This window comes from Struthio camelus, chromosome 18, assembly GCF_040807025.1.
Source record: "Struthio camelus isolate bStrCam1 chromosome 18, bStrCam1.hap1, whole genome shotgun sequence".
NCBI classification, from domain to species: Eukaryota; Metazoa; Chordata; class Aves; order Struthioniformes; family Struthionidae; genus Struthio; species Struthio camelus.
In genome coordinates this window covers 8,526,624-8,546,510 of record NC_090959.1, presented here as the reverse complement: position 1 = coordinate 8,546,510, position 19,887 = coordinate 8,526,624, and the positions used below count along the sequence as shown (strand labels likewise).

The 19,887-nt window shown below is 44.1% G+C and overlaps 1 protein-coding gene across 25 annotated transcripts in view; it reads right to left on the bottom strand.

The window, feature by feature from the left end:
- EYA2 (EYA transcriptional coactivator and phosphatase 2) overlaps nt 1-19,887 on the bottom strand; it is a 101,081-nt gene that overhangs the window by 25,971 nt on the left and 55,223 nt on the right. For all 25 annotated transcript variants that reach the window (XM_068912598.1, XM_068912613.1, XM_068912602.1 and 22 more), the window contains 4 exons: nt 7,943-8,010; nt 5,991-6,168; nt 4,065-4,192; nt 3,463-3,546 (listed from right to left, as the gene is read on the bottom strand). In XM_068912598.1, the coding sequence (XP_068768699.1) occupies nt 3,463-3,546; nt 4,065-4,192; nt 5,991-6,168; nt 7,943-8,010 (458 nt within the window). The remainder of the gene's footprint in view (nt 1-3,462; nt 3,547-4,064; nt 4,193-5,990; nt 6,169-7,942; nt 8,011-19,887) is intronic.

Genomic DNA, 19,887 nt, shown 5'->3' with positions numbered 1-19,887 from the left:
CTTGCAAATTTCTCAAGAGTCGGGGAAAGGGGAATAGACTCATGGTTTTCTTTGGCACGCGAGTGCTTGCAATCTCTTTTTATTGTGTCTGAAGTTAATACCATCAAAAAAGTCCTTCTGCATCGTGCCTCGCTGCTTCAAACAAACGGCCAAAGCCCCTTGACGTTCTCCCCGCTCCTGTGAAACCCTAGCAGCGCTGCAATGCATTTTGACCTGCTTTTCCCACTGCAGTTCGTTAGCGATTTTGCGCGCAGCTCTTTGCAGTCATCGCCCCGTTGAATGGGAGCTCTGTTATGCGCGGCTCGGGGGATTAAAAGGCTCGAGGGACAGTACACTAAGCCATAATAATGGTCTACGTTTGTCGTGGTCTCTAGGCACAGGGTAAATACTCTGCACCCATACGGCGATGGGAAGCCTGCAGAACAGGTTTCTAAACCCTCTAGAACATAATATCCAGGGCTAATTGGATATGGGACTTTTTTTTTTTTTTCCTCCCTTTTGCCCTTTTCTTTGTCAGAGGGCCTCCTGCTGAGAAACAAAGGGGTGGAGAGATTTCCTCCAGCCCGACAGCTCGGCTGCCCCGGCCAGCTCGAGCGTGACGCGGGATGTTTGGGCAGGTCCGCGTCCACGCAGCCACCAGCAGCGAAGCAAACGGCGAGGTGAGACTGCAGGCCACGCTGCCTGCCGCCGCAAAGGTCGTACCGCAGTGGCCATATGAGAAAGACATTAGGACCAAACGTAGGAGCACTGTGCAAGTCCACTGGATAGAGCAAAGAGTTTGGGCAAAGGGACTAAAAGAAGCAACCCAGGGCAGGCTGCTAATTCATGCCTCAACCTTGAGTAAGTCTTTGTCCTTTAACTTCTATGAATGCTGTGTGCAAATTATTTTGTTAACACCTGAGCTGAACTGTCCATGCCCTAAAGAGCCCACGACCTCTGGCAAGGACATGGTTTGTGTCAGTGGTTTCCCTGTGGCGAGTTTTATACCAGAAATAAAGGTAAATTTCACATGAAATCTGGTCAAAAAACATCCACTGGTGCATTTGACTGTAGCTGATAATCCTTTTGTGAATTTTTCTCAGCCTTTTTAACTTTTTCCCCTCAAAGTAGGTTTTTTTGGACAGCTCCCTATTACCACCACCACCACCACGGAAGGGACAACAGGCAGACGCTTCGAGATTTTGTAGCTGAAGAACCCAATTCCAAATCTCTGAAGTCACAGTTACTGTTCCTCCTCCTCCTCGCTTGTCTCCCCAGAAAAATCACCCTAGAAAAGTTCAGCTTTATCAACTTTGCAGCCTGGTTCACCGAGTGGCTGCACGGTGGCTCCACCAGCATGATAGAGAGGATGACTAGGGACGATAATGTTCACTGGAGGAACAGTAAAGATCATATAAGCTGGCACTTCTTCTGAAGGAGCACGTATGGGACCAAGACCTCCACGTGTGAGACTTAATTCAAAGTGCGTACTTGTCTAACTAAAGACATGTGAATCAAGTACGAGGGGGGAAACAAGTATGAATTTTAGGCCCTGTTATTAAAACTTTATTTTGAGATTAACACTTGCTATGCTATTCAAGTAAGAAATTCTGAAATTCTATTAAGCTCTGGCTCACGGCCTCACTTATACTTGATAATTCAGCTCACTTACACATTTCTGAATTGTATTTACTATTTAACGATCCCCAGGACAGCCTGCCTGAGTGGGGTCTATCTCCCTCTCGGTTTAACGTCTGCTCCAAAGCCCACTGAAGCCTCAGGCTGTCTTTGGATCAAGCTGTTAGCCTATCATAACTTTTATAACACAACTATTTCCCTTATAGAAAAGCCCTAAGGAATTTAATACTGATGAAACAAATGAAGGAGTATGAAAAATCCTTCTACAGAGGTTTCTTCAAAAAGCCAGCTGTAAATTAGTAGAAAAGGTGACCAAATCAAAAAAAAAAAAAAAAAGTCTCTGTTTGTACCATTCTTTACATTTGTATAAAGGAAGTAGCCAAGAGAAATTTGTCATTTCTGAGCTTTAAAAGCCTCCCAGAGCAGACAAACCCCTGAGTTTCCGTTTCCCCTCTCACAGGTCCGCGAGGCGGGCAGGTTCCCGCAGTGCCCGGCCTTGGCCCGACTCCGCGCTCTGCGCGGGGACGGGAATTCCCCGCCTGCCGGCTGCGGCCTCTGCTCAGTCCCAGCGACGACCACGTAGCAGCTCTACATTGCACAAGTTTATGTTTCCTGACCCAGCCTAATTCTTGCCTTTTTTTTTTTTTTTTGCAGGCAGCTAGGTTTGAGCTTGCACACGTATGCCTCAGACTGTCTCGTTTGCGACGTTTCCTGGGAAAAGTAACCACTTCAATTACCCTGTACGGCACAGGTCTGAGCAAATCCCTGCTCGGAAACACGCGCCTGCTTTTCGGAGGGTGCTGCTGGAAGTGTTAGCAGCTTTCCCAACGCTGCAGTAGACTTCCACACCACAAACACCATTTTATATCCCTCACAACTGCGCACGTCTAACAGCGAACAATAAATCTATCTCACTAATTACACATTCAGCTTGTTATAACCATCGTAAAACATGTACAGCTGGGAAAGCCATGAAATGATGTCAAATCATATTTCTACTTTCTCAAGAGAAGCAGGCTTATTTTCCAGTCTCTTGATGAAGCTGACTGTTCAAAGCCATGTGTGGAAACAGCTGCCAAATAGGTCATCCACCTTTAATTAGGTAATGATATTGTCTTTTTTCCTACCCATTTAAAAGCGTTTGACATTCTGTAATTCAAAGTGACTTAAGTGTTTGTCGTAAAAACCTGCCTTGGGAAGAAACTGAAACACATGGAACGGTATCCAAGTGCCAGCATTTTCTCTTTAGCGGCCAAGATCAATCTGTTCAACCACAGAGAGAGTTGCCTAAAAACCCGAATTGCCAGCTTTCCGAAGGGAATATCTAAGGTACGGGTGTACCCGTATGTTCAAGGTATGGTTCCTAAAACCTCTTAAAAATGAGGGCTTCAGCGGCCACACGGGAAGACGTGCCACTATCCCTCCTGACAACCTAGACTGACCAGCACAAAAGCTCTCCTCAAAACAGTTGTCTGAGATTCTTATGAAATCACTGGTCTAACAAAAAATACATTACCTCACTCAGGCTAGAGTTACTGCTTTCTGGCTGCCAGATAAGCTCCTTCTTAGAGAAGGAAAGCATGTAAGAACATCCCGGCGTCCCACCTAACAGCCCTTGAACAATACCAGCTTTTGAAAAACAAGGGGCTACATGCAGCACGAAGGGAAAGTAAATTAAATTTTCACATGTTAGGAGGAAATACCACAGGACATATTTACATGAATATGTCAGAATAAAACTGGCAGCATCTCTTTGAAAAGCTGCCTTATTAGCTGCCCCCACAGTTCCCGATGCAATTTGGCTGGACAAGCAGTAATGTTAAAAAAAGACAAATTAAATTTTACCTTCCCGTATCTGGATGCAAAGGTTCCCGTGAGTAAGGAGTGAAAAATAATTATCGTCTCATCCAAGTCCCACACAAACACACGCTGTGATGAAAGACAGGGTGGAAAAAAAGAAACACAGTCACACATTAAGCATTGGCAGGAATTAGGTACTATTGGACTAGAGCTTTTTAAGGTATCAAACCCATTTGGAGCACAGAGCATAGATGCTTCCTGCAAGCAGGCCAAACAAAAGATCGGGAATCGTGGCCCTGGGGGCGCTTGTTGATCTGCGAGGCTGCTATCCTAATAACCACCCAGATCCCCCGGGGCAGATCCTGTCGGGGCAACAAAGCAGCAGCCCGGAAAAGAGCCCAGAGGGGGGGAAAAAAAAATAAAAAAATTCACAAGTGACAAATCATCGGAGACGCCGCTACTACAGAAACCGAACAATTATTCTGATTTCAAAAGTTTGACTAGCGGAGTTTGTAGGCTCCAAGTATACAACTGGTTTCGTTCTGGCGCTTACGGCGCACTAGGCTGACGGTGGATTATTTTCTAATTGCTGCACCAGGTTCCCCCTTTGCTGGATTTGCTACGGGAACGTAAGTCGATGTCGTTACCTCGATCTCATTGTCAGCAGTAGGGGAAGGATCGTTGCTTCTTTTTGAGCGGGCTCGTACCTTGCCGTCCGCCCCTCTGTGGTGCCTGTCTGTTTCTATATCTTTGGCTGGTGTCGTGGCATATTCCCCTATTGCGAAGGAAGGAATTGCATCATAAACTTAAATTTTGCATTGTATCACTACAATTAAAACAGGAGATCTCGCAGTGGAGAGCAACAGAAACGTAAAGAAAACACTCCCAGAAAAACTTACTCTACTCATGACATTGTTAGAGAAACCACTCAGAGTGGTTTTTCATTCATTTTCATTCGTTTCATCTAATTTTTCATTTCAAAGGTTTGTGTTACAATAATTTCAAAAACAACCAAGATTACAGATGATTTTTAAATGTCACTTAAAAAAATTTCATCATATTTTTCAATTAAAAGAAGCATCTATTTGAATTTTACTTCCCCCCTCCCCCAACACACACACATTTTTCCAAGAGAGAAGTTAGAAAACAGTAAAGAAGTTAGAAAACAGTTAGAAACAGTAACAAACAGTTAGAAACAGTAACAAACAGTTAGAAACAGTAACAAACAGTTAGAAAACAGTAACAAACAGTTAGAAAACAGTAACAAACAGTTAGAAAACAGTAAAAAAGGATATCAGGACCTCTTCAACTTTTGTAAAAACCAATTTTTAAAATTCAATTAATGTTCACGAGTACAAAGATATTTCCAACCTCAACTTCTATTTAAAAATACATAACTAGCCTGTTTTAGTTTTATTAACCATTTCACAGAGGACAGTAGTCTAGAAATAAGAGAGAAGAAACAAAGGTGAAACTCCCTGTATAAAGTATCTGTTTTGTTTGGCTTGAGTTTCATAAACCTGTCCAGATTTCACTTACCTTACACTACAAATCCTTTTCAAATACATTTTTCTTTTTGCCTTGCTAAGTTGTGGCCCCCCAAGCTTCCTACAACAGCTGCATATTTCTGCAGAGAAGGTTGGGTTGGGGCTAAGATGCCCAGCTGAAATCACCTTTTCTCAAAAAGGCTGAGATAAGATCTCAAGGATAGAAAATCCTCCAATTGCTTTCAGAGCAATCTGTGATCACTTCTTTTTAAAGACCAGTTATTAGTTTATTTTTCTTTTAGAGCAACCACAGCTGTTCAGATTTGTTCCATAAGTCAGCAGACCTGCAACGGGCGTCTATTGTGCTCATCCGCAAATTATGTGGTGTTTTACATAAATGTTGTTGCATGCCAACGGAAACTGCAGTAGGGAAATGATACGTGAAGACTGTATTTGAACAGTACATGGGAGGATAATAATCTGTCAGTAATTCCATAAACCATTTAAGGCTTGAGACTTTCAAGAATGAAGCATTCAAAGACAGTCCAGAAATGCTGAAGGTATGGGTGCTTTCTGTATGGAGTTCATACTGAACTTTCAGCTTAGACTGTGCTGATTTTTTTTTTTTTTTTAAGAAAGGCTTTCTCTTCATGTACTTATTTCTGAACGCAGATAGTTGTTAGAGGCGAACAGAAATCTTGATGGAGATGCGGGCTACAAAGTCAGCACGTGGTGACATCTGGGGCTTTTTCAGAGCATGGCCATTTGTTTTGAACTCCTCATTGCTATATACAGTACTGATCCGTTTTTTAAAGTATTTATTATATCTTTCTGTACTACTTTTAAGTAGAGGAGATCAAACCATGCACACTCATGAAAACACCACAGGTTGGTCTTAGAGAGCTTGTATTTTCTAACCTCTTCCCTGAACTTTGTGTGTAGTACTGCATGAGCAGAAGAACTGTTAAGCGTCAGTAATAAGACTTAACTAGGAAATTTGGCTTACCTGGGTAAATATACTTACAGAAATCCAATAAATACAAAAACACTTAGAAAAATCCAGCAGCGAACGTAAGAGACACCTACCAGAGAGCGACTCTGTGCTCTGGCTGCTGATATTGTGCGACGAGTCTTGCAGCGAGTAAGTGGATGTGGGGATGGCTGAAGGGCTGATGCTGTTTGCCGACACGTAGGGAGAGTTGTAGGAAGAGCTGTAATACTGAGAGTACTGGCTCTGAGGAAAGCTTGGGTACGAGGAGTATTCCTTCAGGGAAAAAAACATGTAACTTCTGTGTATCGCAGTTTTTATCTTATGAACAAATGTGCAAAGCACCGCATACAGCAAGGCAGCATTATCTAAGCATACAGCAAGTCAAGCCTTTCGCTGAGGAACCATGTTTTAGTCACTTTGGAAATTACATTTCTGCTTCTCCCAAATACACTCCTGCTTTATTAAGATCAGCTGAATCAACAAGAGGTCAAAAATCAGGAAAAGTCTTGCTTTTTCTGTAGGATTTTATTTATCACTGCTGACCCATTTGCTATTACAGGGTTCAGCAATTTTATCTGGGAGCGAAGTAGGGCTGTGTTTTGAGGAGGAGAGCAATGGGACGTGTAATCTCCACAACAACAGTACACCTGAGAAACTAGAAAAGTGGAATGAATAACTGGGTGAGGAAAGGAGCAAAACAGGCTGCGTTTTCCCATGATCAGCAACATTTCCTGATCAGCTGTTCAAATGGGTTACAAAAGTGAAAAAATAAATGTAATAATTGCTTTGCAGAAATGTTCACGCTTGAGATTTTCCAGCTATCTCAGCAACAACTAAATGCCTGAATGAGCTTCCTTGCCTATAGACATATGAACTAATAACGTGAGGTGCGAGTGATCTCTGAGAGCTGAAGTGCAGTAGCTGAATCAACTCAGAAAAGGGTGTCGTGACTTTAGGGATCCCAAATGAACTTCATACCATTCTCTCCATCTGTTCCTTTTTGTGAGAAGGACACTAAATAGATTAGGAACGTCTCTCTGGACAATTGAAATATAAAAAGTTTAATTTCTTGTGTTTGTGTTTGTGTACAATTCCTGGTCTAGTCCACTTATTTGCTTTTACACATAGCAGCATCCATACTATAGGGATTGCTTTTTCAGCAAAAGTGCTTTTTTAAAAAAAAAGTTAACTAGTTTCTGGAATTAAATACATGCTAGCTGGAAAGACTAAAAGCCCTTTCCTCCTTAACTCTTTACATCTTGGCGTGTGACACTGCTATTTCATTAAGTCTTAGTCACCTGGGAGCTCTCAAGAACAGACAAAACCCAAGTTGTCAGTATAAAAATCAAGCTAAAAAGAAATGAGAGACAATTTCCTTGTTTTAGCCTAAAGAACATCACAAAATCATGATTACTTCTGCAGGTCACCTCTACGCTTCAGTCAAACGTCCTTCTGTCAGCACTTACTGACCCTGTTATTAGCCCAAACTGAAGTAATAAAGAAATTGCCCCGTTGTCAAAAAAATGAATTACAACAACCACCTTGCAGATGAGAAATTGAAATGATTGCTCCTAGGCTAACCAAAAGACACTTTGGGGAACAGTGTACTCGTGTGTTTGGGCCAACCAAGAAGAGTGATTTACTACTGAAAAGCACTTCTTATGCATATATGCGCACCGCGCATTTTCACACACGCGTTTCTCAGGGTAGCCGAAGCACAAAGTCCCCGACAGGCGACTCTGCAAGGAAGGAGGAGCACGGAGGGCTCGGAGAGCCCAGCGGTCATCGGGGCCTGCCTGGGGTCGCCTTCAGACCCTTCGCGTGTGTTACCCAGGGCCAAGACAGCAGAGGACAGGACGCTAACGGGGAGCTTTCTGGAGATGACGGGAAACTTTTCTGATAGTCGTGAGATGGCATGAGAAGGACGAAACTCTCGGCGCTGCTGTGCAGCAGCGTGGCGGAGACTGCCGGCGGCACCGTCCTCCCTCCCTGCCTGCCTCCCTTAAAATAAGCGATGGGGCTGCCAGCACCGAGTGCTGAGCCGTACCTGATGCACAGCGCTGAATCCTGCAGAATTTGCCAGGCCATTGGCTCCTTGGTAAATCCCCGTTGTGCCTATGAGAAAGAACATCACACTCATAAACTACACCAGGAATCAAAGTAACAGCATACATTTATATAAACAGGCAACAACAGTAGGTGAAATATCCGTGCCCTAGAAAAAAAGTATATCACATGAAAAACATAGCTTACAGGGATTTGGGGCTGCTACCGAGGTCTGCTTAAGACTACTCAAAGACAACCATTAGGTATGCTAAAAGAAAAAAATTTACGGAGCTGGAAAACAAGGATTCAAATTGAATTTTAAGTTCAGTGCCTTTCTCTTTCCTGTAAATAACAGGTTTTTTTGTTCTTCTCACGTAGGAAAACCCCACAGATTACAAACACACACACGTATGCTTTCATGCACAGGTACATCCTGGGGTCTGTCTGGTGGACCAGGCGCAAGTGAATTTTAGAAAGCTCTTTGAAAATTTATTCCCTGGTGTTGCTATGCCAAAGATAAGAATTGTATTATTGAGGTTTCTGGGCCAGCAAGGAGCGAAAGCACTGCTTTGTCCCGTGATACGAGAAAGGGAAAGGACTTGACTCCTTCCAAGTAAAGCAGTCAATGGCCTCCAGGCAGGCCTTCTTAGCTGGGGGAAACGTTACTGCAAATACAGGGATTTTATGGGTGGAGAAGAAAAAGTCTAGAAAACATCTGTAGGGACAATCCTCCATTACCTCCCCCGAGGGGAGCGGTGGAAGAGCTCAGGGCTTCTCATTGCCCGGAGCTGGCACCCTTGGCAAGTGCTAGCGTTGATTGAACTCCAGTCTTTGCCATTTTCTATTTCCAAATTGCCCTCCTCACCCCGCTGGGGAACGGCCCCTTGAACCGGTGCGGTGCGATGCTAAACTACACCACAAGTTTGCTGCCCGTGTTTGCAGCAGCGCCTGCTCCGAGGGCTGCTGCTCACGAACGGGAGGAGAAAGCTGGGCCATGCTGGGGGCTGGAAGGTGGTGGACTCCCAAGGGTGCTCTGACCTGCTACTTCCACAGCTAAACACAGCAAAAGAGGTGCAACTTGGGGGCTGTGCGGCCACAGGCGGGCTCTTGCACGGGCTCCGCTTTGTCACCTCCACGCGCCCCCAGACTGAGCCCGACTCAGGCACTCAGGAGCCAGTTTTTTCCTCTCTGGTTCCTCACTGCAGGACTGCTTTTGAGCAGAGCTGCTTTAGCCAGATGCCTCTCTCCATGCCTTCACGTGGCATCCTCTCCCCCAAGACCCCCTCTCTTGCTTTTATTTTGAGACGCCAGATTAGCTAGGGAAGGGACAGCTGAACAAACTCCGCTCTGCCAAGCGCGCTACGAAGCACGCGCAGCCAGAAATAAACCGCACGCCAAAAAGAAACAAGGAGGAGGAGGAGGACGACGACCATTCTGTCCTCCAGACCAAATTTGCTGCCACATGCAGCCTTTCCAAGAGCAGGGACAGGGGAGGGAACGGAGAGGACACGACAGCAGACAGATATCCGGAGCTGGCGCCCTATCGGCACAGCTGGCTCCGAAACGGAGCTGAGCCGCAGCAGGCGGGCGCGGGCGGCGCGTCCTCCTCTTTCTACCCCAAAACGTAGCTCCGGAGGGAGAGCCTGCGCAGCAGCGGCCCCTCCGCCCGCGGGGACGGCTCCAGGGCGGCATCCCGGTGACGCCGTGGCCGGCCAGGCGCTCCTCCCTGCCTCCCGCCTACGCTAGCCTCCCCTTTTCTGCACCCCTTTTTTTTTTTTTTTTCCCCCTCAAAAAAGCAGCTAGGATGCGGCAGGATGAACGCATTGGTGGTAACGACGCATCTCTCACCGCGGCGAAGGGGCGCAGCAGAGCCCCAGCGCTCCCGGGCACAAACAGCTTTGGCAGCAGGTACAGCAGCTCTGGTACACCCGCGCACCAAACAACACAGGGGGGAATTTCTGATCTTCCCAAACTGTCGTTTCGAAGCAATCCATCATCCTTTATTAAAGCTGTCAGGAAGAGGATGAGCTACCTCGAGGGACTCGCGCTTTATGTGTAAATTGTGATGAGAACATGTTTATTGCTGTGCTACCTGCACACGATACCGCCGCTTCCCGTTTTCCCAATGATTCGAGATAATTATATTAAAAAAGGAGAGACCTGCAACATGGGAATGGGCTTGCACTGAACTCTGCACCAGCTGCCCACTGCAAGAGCGCGTACACGTGTGCACACGCGTGTGTGAGAGGCAGACACACAGACAGGGGAGAAGAGGGCAAAACCAAAGAGGTGAGAGGATGGGGAACGACACGTGCTCCATAGCTTCCCACAGAATTTGTGGCTCGCCCCTACCCGGTGCCTTTTACGCTGTGGTTTTGTGGAATATTTTTGCAGAGGTTCCCCGGGTGCGAGCATGTCCCAGGGAGGGGCCCCCCACCAGTCCCTGCAGCGCGCTCCCTCTGCCCAGGGGCCTGTGCTGAGACAAAACTCCTATTTCTTTACCCATATATTTAAATACTGGTGAAATTGGTATTTCTGAAACCCGAAATTCAGAGTAGCATGGATACAGATACTGGCAATGCAGGTTTTTCAGATACATACTATCTCCTGTCATTGCGTCCTGATCCATGAGGAGAATTGTTTGGTCATGGAGAGAGGACTCAGTGGAGGTGACAGGGACCCACTTGCTGCCAGCAGCTTGAGCAAGAGGCAGCACATCCACCAGGCAACCTACCCAGGGTGGTGAGCGCAATCTGACCCAGCAATCGAGCTCTGAAACACATTCCCCGTGAGCTGAGCCTGTTTTGTTGAAACTGAGAGCAAACGCAATCACCTTTCTCGCCCCTACAGCATTGCATTCAGGGAAGGCAAACCCCTTGGAGTAGCTCAAGAGCCGCTGCTAAGTTCTGTATCTCTTGGCGCCTCGCTCTTGTTATGGCGGAATATATACAGATAAGGATGCTCTAGAAAACCAAGCAACCAAAGCTACTAAAAACTCAGAATTTCTTCCCAGTTGAATAAGGATGAAAAGTTAGGAAGAAAAAAAGCACTCACCTGCATGGAGCAGGAAGTTCTGAAACACTCAGGTTCAGAAATATTTCGTTTTACCTACATTCAACATTAACCTTTGTCTTGGGGACTACAGCTGTCTCTTGGGGACCGTAGTGCAGTCCCAGTTCCACTTTACAGGCTAGACTTCCTGGGGAGCCCACTTTTCCAACGATGCACAAGCAGTTCAAACGGAAGGAAAACAAACAGGCACCACAGGAGATGAAGACATGGGAAAAAAACCTCCTCCTTTGTCCAGAGAAGAGCAGAACATGCTAGTTAGGATTTCTGTGAGCTGCCTCTCAGGATTCAGCAGCTCAGAACACAGCAGAACTGGCCATGTTTCCTTTTTTCAGTACTATAATGAATTTCACTGCATGAAATTTCAGTTGTGCATGTGTAAAATTTACACTCAAAAAATGTTGGAAAATTATCAACAACCCTCTAATACTGCCATTATCAATTTATGCCTATTCCTCCCCACAGCTGCTTCCAACCATTTACCCACTCATTTCAAATGCCAGGTAATAGCACTTACTGTAATAATCAAAGATGGGCTTGAATGACAAGAGAAAAGCAGTGGTCATACGAAGTGAGGCAGTGTTAGAAAGCCTCCGGATGAGCAATGTACATACTCCCTCCCATTTCTGAACGGATATTGCCCATTTCCGTAGGACTTCTGCTTTCACCCACAGTGGCGGTTTTTCCTGGCCTCTGAAGACAGCACACTATCCCAAGCTGCAGTCGCTTTTCACGTTCGCTCCGCTTAGACGGGTGAGCAAGCGGTTTGTTTCCATCTATCTCGGTAGCACAAAGTCAAGCAATTGCATTCAAACTCCTCCTTGCAAATCAGAAACAACCCTAGGATCTCTCCCTTTGGATCTTCTCCATATGGAATATGGTTCACATCTGTGTTCAATCAAACCAGTTGCTAAATGTCACAATGCCCTCATTCACAGGTAGCTTAAAGAACATTTAGCTGGTAATAAAACAATCTGGATTCTAGAGAAAAATAGCTCTTCAGATGTATGGCACTGTAAATGTTCCTGTAAAGAACATATATCGCAAACACACTTGCATGAAGAGACACCGCATAAAGGCTGTGCGTACGCAGTACGTATTCAGTGCCACAGCTTTTCCTTGCTAAGTAGATGTAGTCCTTCTCTGAGTGTCTAAGGGCAACATTCAAAGAGAAAATTTTGTGAGCTGATTGATGTTATATGTCTGTTCTTCATAACAGATGGATTTCATTTGCTATTTTTCCCTCAACCCCTTTTTAATTCAAACGTTTTGTAACCTATGTCATGGTGAAGGACAGTTTCAGTGGTGTGAACTGGACTGTGCTCCTGCAAAAACTTCCATGCCAGTTTCTCCACTTCTCTCTTTACATCACTGCAATAAGAGGCTGCATTCTCTCCCCTCCTCTTTTCAGATAAGTAAAAAAAAATAAAGGCAAGTTCAAGGTTATTTTCAGTATCTTCAGGACTAAGCTTTGGAATTGCCAAATAAGCTTTCTTTCAGCAGCAGCTTGTGAATGCAGAGTACGCTATAGGAACATCAGTGTCTTGAGGAGCGGTGGTTATGGAGATAGGATGGACCTGTGGTATAGTTCAGATTAGTCCCATAGGAAGCTTTGAAAATTAGGTCTGTGCCCTTGCTTGCATTTCACAGGTCAAAGAGCATCTGTCATCAGAAAGGTGTTCTCTCAATCTCCTGTGCTGCTCAAAAACCAATAAACTGCTATACTGAGAAGAACAGGTAGTTTGCACTTCCATTACAATATTTAATGAAATACTCAAGAATCAGAGAAGGAGGTAGCAAGGTCTCAATGGGGTTGGACAGCAGGGCACTTTCATAGCCACGCGGGTAGCCAGCAGCAACTGAGAGTTCAACAACACCGAAAAGACGGAAAGCTGGGCTGAGGCTAGGGAGTTCAGTGGGTGGCTACGACAGGCACTTCTGAATACGCCTGAAATAAAACAGTGACGCTATGATCCAGGTGTTTCTTCTAACCTGTAGATGAATCATACAGTGGTTCCAGTGAGAGTTCTCTCAAAGGATTATTTGATCACTTAGCACTAATAAAATAAATGCCTACAGGGTTCAGTTGAATTGCATGGGATTTTATAAGCCTGCCTATAATGGCTTGTATATTCTTACATTAGCAAGCTGTTCCTACAGGAAACAATGTTGACTATGAGTGATGCAAGGAAAGGTCCTAGTCTAACTCCCAGCAGAGCGTGCATTACTCTACACTATGAACAACATCTGGCTGAAGACTTGCATGGTCATTCAAAAGGCTCTTTGCAGTACTTTTGCTCTCTGACAAGCTAATGTTTCCTGCAGTAAATATTGCCTTCTTCAAGCTGCTACTTTTTTAGCTAGAGGTTAAGCACTCATCAAAATTACCTCCCACCAGCTATACTCCAGTGCCTTGTAAGGTTCCAAATCCTACAACATCTGCCTGCATTTATTGGGCAAGAAAACTCATAAAATGTTGCACGGCTGTCAGCTGTGGAGGTATTTCAAGACTATCTGACCTGTTAAAGGAGAAGAAAAACTCAACCCATATGTACATCGCAGCATATTGCTCAACTGTTTGCCATTAGGCATAATGAACCCTTCTCCAAAAACAGTCTTGTATTTCTGTCTGGAAGGGCTCAGACAGGGAAGAGCACACTATATTAACCCAGATAAAAAGGGTGGTTCTGCAGTGTTGTGACATTTGACATCAGCAGCAGCTATTAACGCATATTGCTCCCAGAAGCATATGAACACCTCCTGTAGATAATACTCCCTGATATGTTACCCATTTAGAACATGTCCACTGGTCTCCCACTGCAATCCCATTCCGTCCTGCTAGTCTGACCAGGTGTTTGTGGGTATTCTGAATGGTGATGTAAAACACATTTCAGAGCGCAATTTTTCTGAGCCGGAGCTCTTCCACTGCTGCCTGCTTTTGGGAGTACTCAACCCACAGAGCCTCAAAGAGCTTTAACAAGTGATGACCGGAGCAGTTGGAAGAGCCTGGCTTTTACCATCCTTTCGAGCCTGGTCACCCGTACAGCTCGATGCAGCTCAACAGTGGTGTTGAAAGCGCTCGGATGGTTTATATTTACTCTCAGGATTTGAGCCCTGGGAAAGCATTTCTGTTTTATTATTTCTGAGAAAGCGTTCCTTTTAACCACTCCTGTCAAATGATGCTGCAGCTATAGATGGAAACCACACTAGATTGCCTTTAAAAGCAAATTGCAAGGAAACGTTTTGGGCCAAAGAGTGAATGTTACAAGAAAAATGTTGTTCATTTCTGTACAGTGCCTTGTAGAAAAAAAGATCAGCAAACCTGACTTTATTTGGGAGGCTTCAGAGAGGCACCAAAGATTAAAGAATCCTCCAGCTGCTGTTTCACCTGGACACAATCACCCATCAAACACACTGACAAGTAACAGGACACAGTAAAGGCAAGCTGGATTTGCCACCTTCTGTGCTGTTTCGTGCTTGGTGATTAAGAGATTCCAGTTCCCAGGTCAGCATTAAAATCTAACTAGCTCTATAACTTCTGCTGTCATGCACTTTTAGGGGTTAGAAACCTGGCCTGTGAGCATACCCACATATTTAGCAATTCCCTTGCCCTCGAGCAAGGAGGATCTCTAAATACAAAGGCAGGGAACAGGAGGTGATCGAGCTGGGCAATACGCCTTCACTCTTTGACCCATTGCTTCAGAGCATGGTAACTCTCTGCTGAACGCTTTCTGGACCCTAAGCCTCTTCCTGTCCCTCTAGGCGTTGCCTCAGCGCTGCAGTGCCTCCAGCAAAAAAAGCCATGGCCAATAGTGGGTGCTCAGAGACAGGTATAAGAAACAGGACTCAAGAGAGAGCTTTCCCCTGGTTTGCCTCCTCAGCTTCCATTAATCCGCCACTTAGGGACTTCTTAGCCAAGTTTACATCCTCATCTTGGTCTTTAATAACCTACAATGGTCTCTTCAGATAGTGCAAGTATTCTCGCAGTTCTAAATGTCGCAGTGTTTGCAGATGTTTCAGTGTTTAAACCCTGCCAGTATAAATAGGAACTGCATACAAATTATATACAAAAAGCGATGCAAGAGCGCTAACCAATGCTAGCTAGCACATCAGTTAAGAAACTCCCAATCTGCATGGCCTGTGCTAACTTAAACAGGGTCAGACCTTGTATACAAACATTATCACAACCTTTAATCACACGACTGTACTCTATTTTTTCCAGCAAAGCATCATCTCATGCAGTGCCTGGAAATGAGATACCAAAAAACCCCCAAGTACAAAGACTGCACCGGCACCATGAGTCTGACGTTTCCTAACTTTCAAGTGCTTGACTGTGCAGGGTATGTTTCTTGACGTAGATTTTTACATGTAATTTTATACTAGCTCTTCTACTGCCTTCTAGACGTTTTCAAGAAAGCATTATCAGGTATACCGAATCAATTATTCGGTGAAATTTCTGTAACATTTTAGCATATTCTATGCCAGCTTCATTTTAAGCTGAATAACAAAGACCAAGTTGATAATTTCCCTAGCTGTTACCATCCTTCACTGCTTTTTCTACCGTCTACAGAAGTGATAAAAATAAAATCCCCAAAAGTCCCCCAAACATCTCTGCAATGTGACTGTTTTCTACACTGATGTTACACCTATATGAAAGAGAGTAAGAGAGAATTTTAAAATTAGATGTCCATCCTCCACGCAATATAGATTATACGGCATGTAGTACACATTGCATTCCAGCTCCCCTCATTTTTCTCGTAGATGATTCCAGAAAAGCAAAACGTTCCATGTAATTTAATTCCACATTTAGAAATTAAGCCAGTTCTTGGAATTCATTGACACACACTACTGCCCTCCATTACAGAGCTTCTTCTAAAGGTGAAATGTGAATTGCAAATATAAGCTGACTCAAGCACACGCCCACCTCTTAGCTGCCAAACGCCCTCTAAGACATGAAAAATGTTCTTTTTTCTCATCTACTTATTAGCTCTACTGCTCACTGCAGAGGTCGAACTATGACTTAAGATCTCATAGCAAAGATGTATTGTTTCCTGTGAAATACATGTACCCATTTGGTCTATAACAGAAATCTCAGCACAAAACTCAGTGTAGCTTCATGGGAAGCAATTAAAGTGCAAAGTTTGACTGTGATATTACTCATAATTTTTCCTCATCTCTTCAAACATATGGGTGCCTATAAATGTATTAATAGGCACAAAGGAAAACATAGGACTAGGAATGAGGTAATCTTTCTAGGCCAAACTACAGCCTTGGTTCTTCTTTTGGACATCTCTTGGCACATGTCAAATCATTAACTAAAGCTCAAAACAGCTAAAATAGAGACCTTAATTATCACCTCTTGTGATGTCCTTTTTTAATTACTATGAATACCATTACCATTCTGTCTCTTGCTCAGGACCATAACGCTGGAAATCTCTTGCGGTCATCTAGGCTATTACCAAAAACTAAGATCTCCTCCTGCCTTAGATATGGTCTGTCCAGTCCATCCAGGCACCTCAACTCTCATCTAAGACCCATTAACCCATATCGTGGGTGTTCTAGCTGATCTTCACAAATACAAACTTGATCTATTGGTGGACATCTCAGCTGCTGCTCCCAAGATAGTCAAAGCAGTGGGCTGGGGAAACAATGTCACTTCTTCCTTATCATCTCTCCTTTGGCTCCCGCTTCCTCACCACAGCACATATAAACCATATTTGCTTTATCCAATTCCTTCACAATTCTCTCCTTATTGACTCTCTCTCATTCACAACTGTCATGCCTGCTTCCGTTTCCCTGATGCCAGCCAGATGGTAGATATGCAAACAAAACTTCCAAGCTGCTTCCTATGCTGCTCTTCACCCTGAGGGAAGCTTTCCTCCTAAATATTTGCAAAGCTAATGCTTCAAAATTCTCCTTTTCTGTGATTCCTCCAAAAATCCTGCCATTGGTAGGAGGCCAGAATGCCCAAGCTGCTGCTTTTAAGGCAGATTATTATTCTCCTTCTTCCTTTATACTTTTCCCATCTCTCTCTCTGTCCTAATCCATGAGCGGGACTCATAGTTCCAGTGATGAAGTACAAACTGCGCCATCACCTTTACTGGGCAGCATTCATGCATTTTGTTTCAGTGTGAATACCCAGATAGGCTGCTAGATGTTATGGCAGCAAGTCTGGAAGACCTCATCTCACCTATTGTACAACACAACCCTCCGTTTTATCCAGCACTTCCTGAAGTGAACCAATGACTTGTATTTATCTCAAGCATGTCGTCCTAAAAGTACCTCTGGTTCTTCTTAAGCAGAGATTTGGACAGATACTTTGAAACTGAGAAAGCAGCTAGAAAAATGAATGCTCATGAAGCACAAGTCAGCTCTTTGCAGGCAGATGGGTGTGGGCAGAGCTCTCCTCAGCACATCTCTGATGAAACCTGCTCTTGAGCACCTCAGTAGAGAGCAGAGTTGAGATACCTCCTAAAAGGATGCTCTGTTTCAGAACAGATTCCTGGTTTTCCCTGTACCATTATCATCAACATAGTTAACATGATTTTGTTCTTACCGCTGAGTTTCCAGGTGTGCTGTTTGGCCATGAGAACTTGTGCCCTCACACAGCTTCAAGGTTTATCGCAAACCCTGCTGCTCCTCAGGGTCAAAGCCATTGACTCCTGACCAGCCTGATAGTGCAGATGTACACACCATTTGTTGGCACGTTTCTCTCTCTTGTAAACAGGCATTTGCTCCCCTAGCTCTAGGAACGTCCACTCTGATGTCTATTTCCTCCCATGGCATACCCCTTCCCATGTCCCTCTTGGTTTAGTAAGCATCTGAAAATACATTTTAATGCCAATTACAACAAGATTTCTGAAAGGATGCACCAAAAAGTCTGCATAAGCAGCAAATAGGACAGCTTAGTGTAGGGCTTTCTCCTTGAGCAGCAGTAGCACAGATCCTTGCAGCTTACAGTGCATCACTGTCAACACCTTTGCCTCTCCCCAGGAGTTCCCTCTCCTGCGAGATGGCTAGTTTTAAAACAAAGTAAATGTAGCATGGTCAGGCCCGGTGTTTAGAAACCTTTGAAAGGGCGACTGTGCTGTTATTCTGGGGGAACTTGTATTTACACTGTAAAAAGTGAGGTCTGACCCCTCCTGAAGAGAGGCCTCTCCCTGCTGAACTCACCATGGAGGGGAGCACAGCTCTGCTGCTATGGTTTTAAGCTGCAACTAATGCAAACCAGCTGTGAAGCAGACACTTTGAAAGGGGCTACTTATTTCTACTGAGATTTTAATTTTATCAGTGAAAAGTGTCTGAGTGACAGTTTTGTGAGAACATTTTCTCCCTGTGTTTTCTGAGACTTCAGATGGATTGCCTAGCTGTATGCCAAAGCGTAATCCACGTTTCTCAAGTGTAAATTGCAATTTCCCCATCTTGCACATTTCTTCACTAAGTTCTTAAAGAATCAAGCTTAAAATTAAATGTGCCACTTCCTTTGCAAAATTCACGCATGCAGAGCAAATCACTTGTGCGAAATGGATATTTATGGCTTCATATTACACACATAACAGACAAACTGGCACACAATTACAAGAAATTCAGGCATCTCTGAATGAAAAATGTCTACACTATTCAGATATTAACAAGAGCCAAAATGTTTCCAGCATAAGAAAACATTTTGATTAATTAAATATTCAAATTTTACTTTTTCTCAAGCAAGGAGAACAATTCATTGGCCATTCATCCCACAAACACAAGCAACATATGTAATTAGTCTACTTCAAATCAGCACTGCACAAAAGAAATGCTGCTTTTTACTCATTCATTATTTGACAGTTGATCAAAACGCACTCTACAAAGAAAACAAATGCTCAGCAGTAGCAACGAATTTCAGTGCATAGGTCTTTGGCCCCAAATCTGCTCAACACTGCTTTGCAATTCCTTGGCAAACGCAAGTTATCCCAGTTACGTAACTGAATTTTCCTTTGTAATGTAAAAAGTATTTTGTGGGTAGATGGATTTGGATATTAACAAAAAATATGGTGGTCAAATCTTTTCCTGCCCAAAGACAGTATCTGCAACGGTCTTTGGCCACAGTTTTAACTGTTGCGCAATTTCATAGTTTCATACCAGCTGCCACTTTAGCAATAACTGCAGAGCAGGGCATTGTCCAGGAATTAATGACAAGCTGAGCAAAGATGGCCTGACGAATGCAATACAGGGGTAACACATGCTCATGCAACCACAGGAAACACTCTATATGATGGCCGCAAGTACTCTCTCTGCAGAGCTGGTGGCTTTCTACGTTACCTAATGTGCTGGCAGAGCTTTCCCTTAGTATTTTACATAGCTGACCAAATGATTTCCTTAAGCACTTGATAACCATCTTGCTGCTTTGTATAGCCAAATTCTGCTCTGTTATACTAATATGAAGCCTCTTTCTTGGAAATACTCTTTCCAAGTCAACAAAGGGCCATCAGTGCTAACATTCGTGGCACTATAACCTTAGTCCTCTCCTCGTAACAAATCAAGGCTGAGGAAGATCAAAACATCAGGGAACAGCAAGCAGACAGATGAGAAATGTGGCTAGTTACTAGCGAGACGGGATGGAAACGCTGCTTAAAGTCCCTGCTGTCTATACAGCACCAAAGTAATAGTTCACAGCCTCAAGAGCCTCCTCTAGTAATCCTGGCTATATACACCTGGAAAAGTTTTGTAAAACTAGATAAGATCATATCTAATATGCACAGGGTGCCATAACCCAATGGCCTGGAGACAGAATGGATAAAAAAATGTCTTTGAGGGCAGCTATAAAAATAATGGGGCTCAGGTTTTCCAAAAAAAAGTATTTTAACTGAAACATTCATTTCATGTCCTGACTTGCTATTT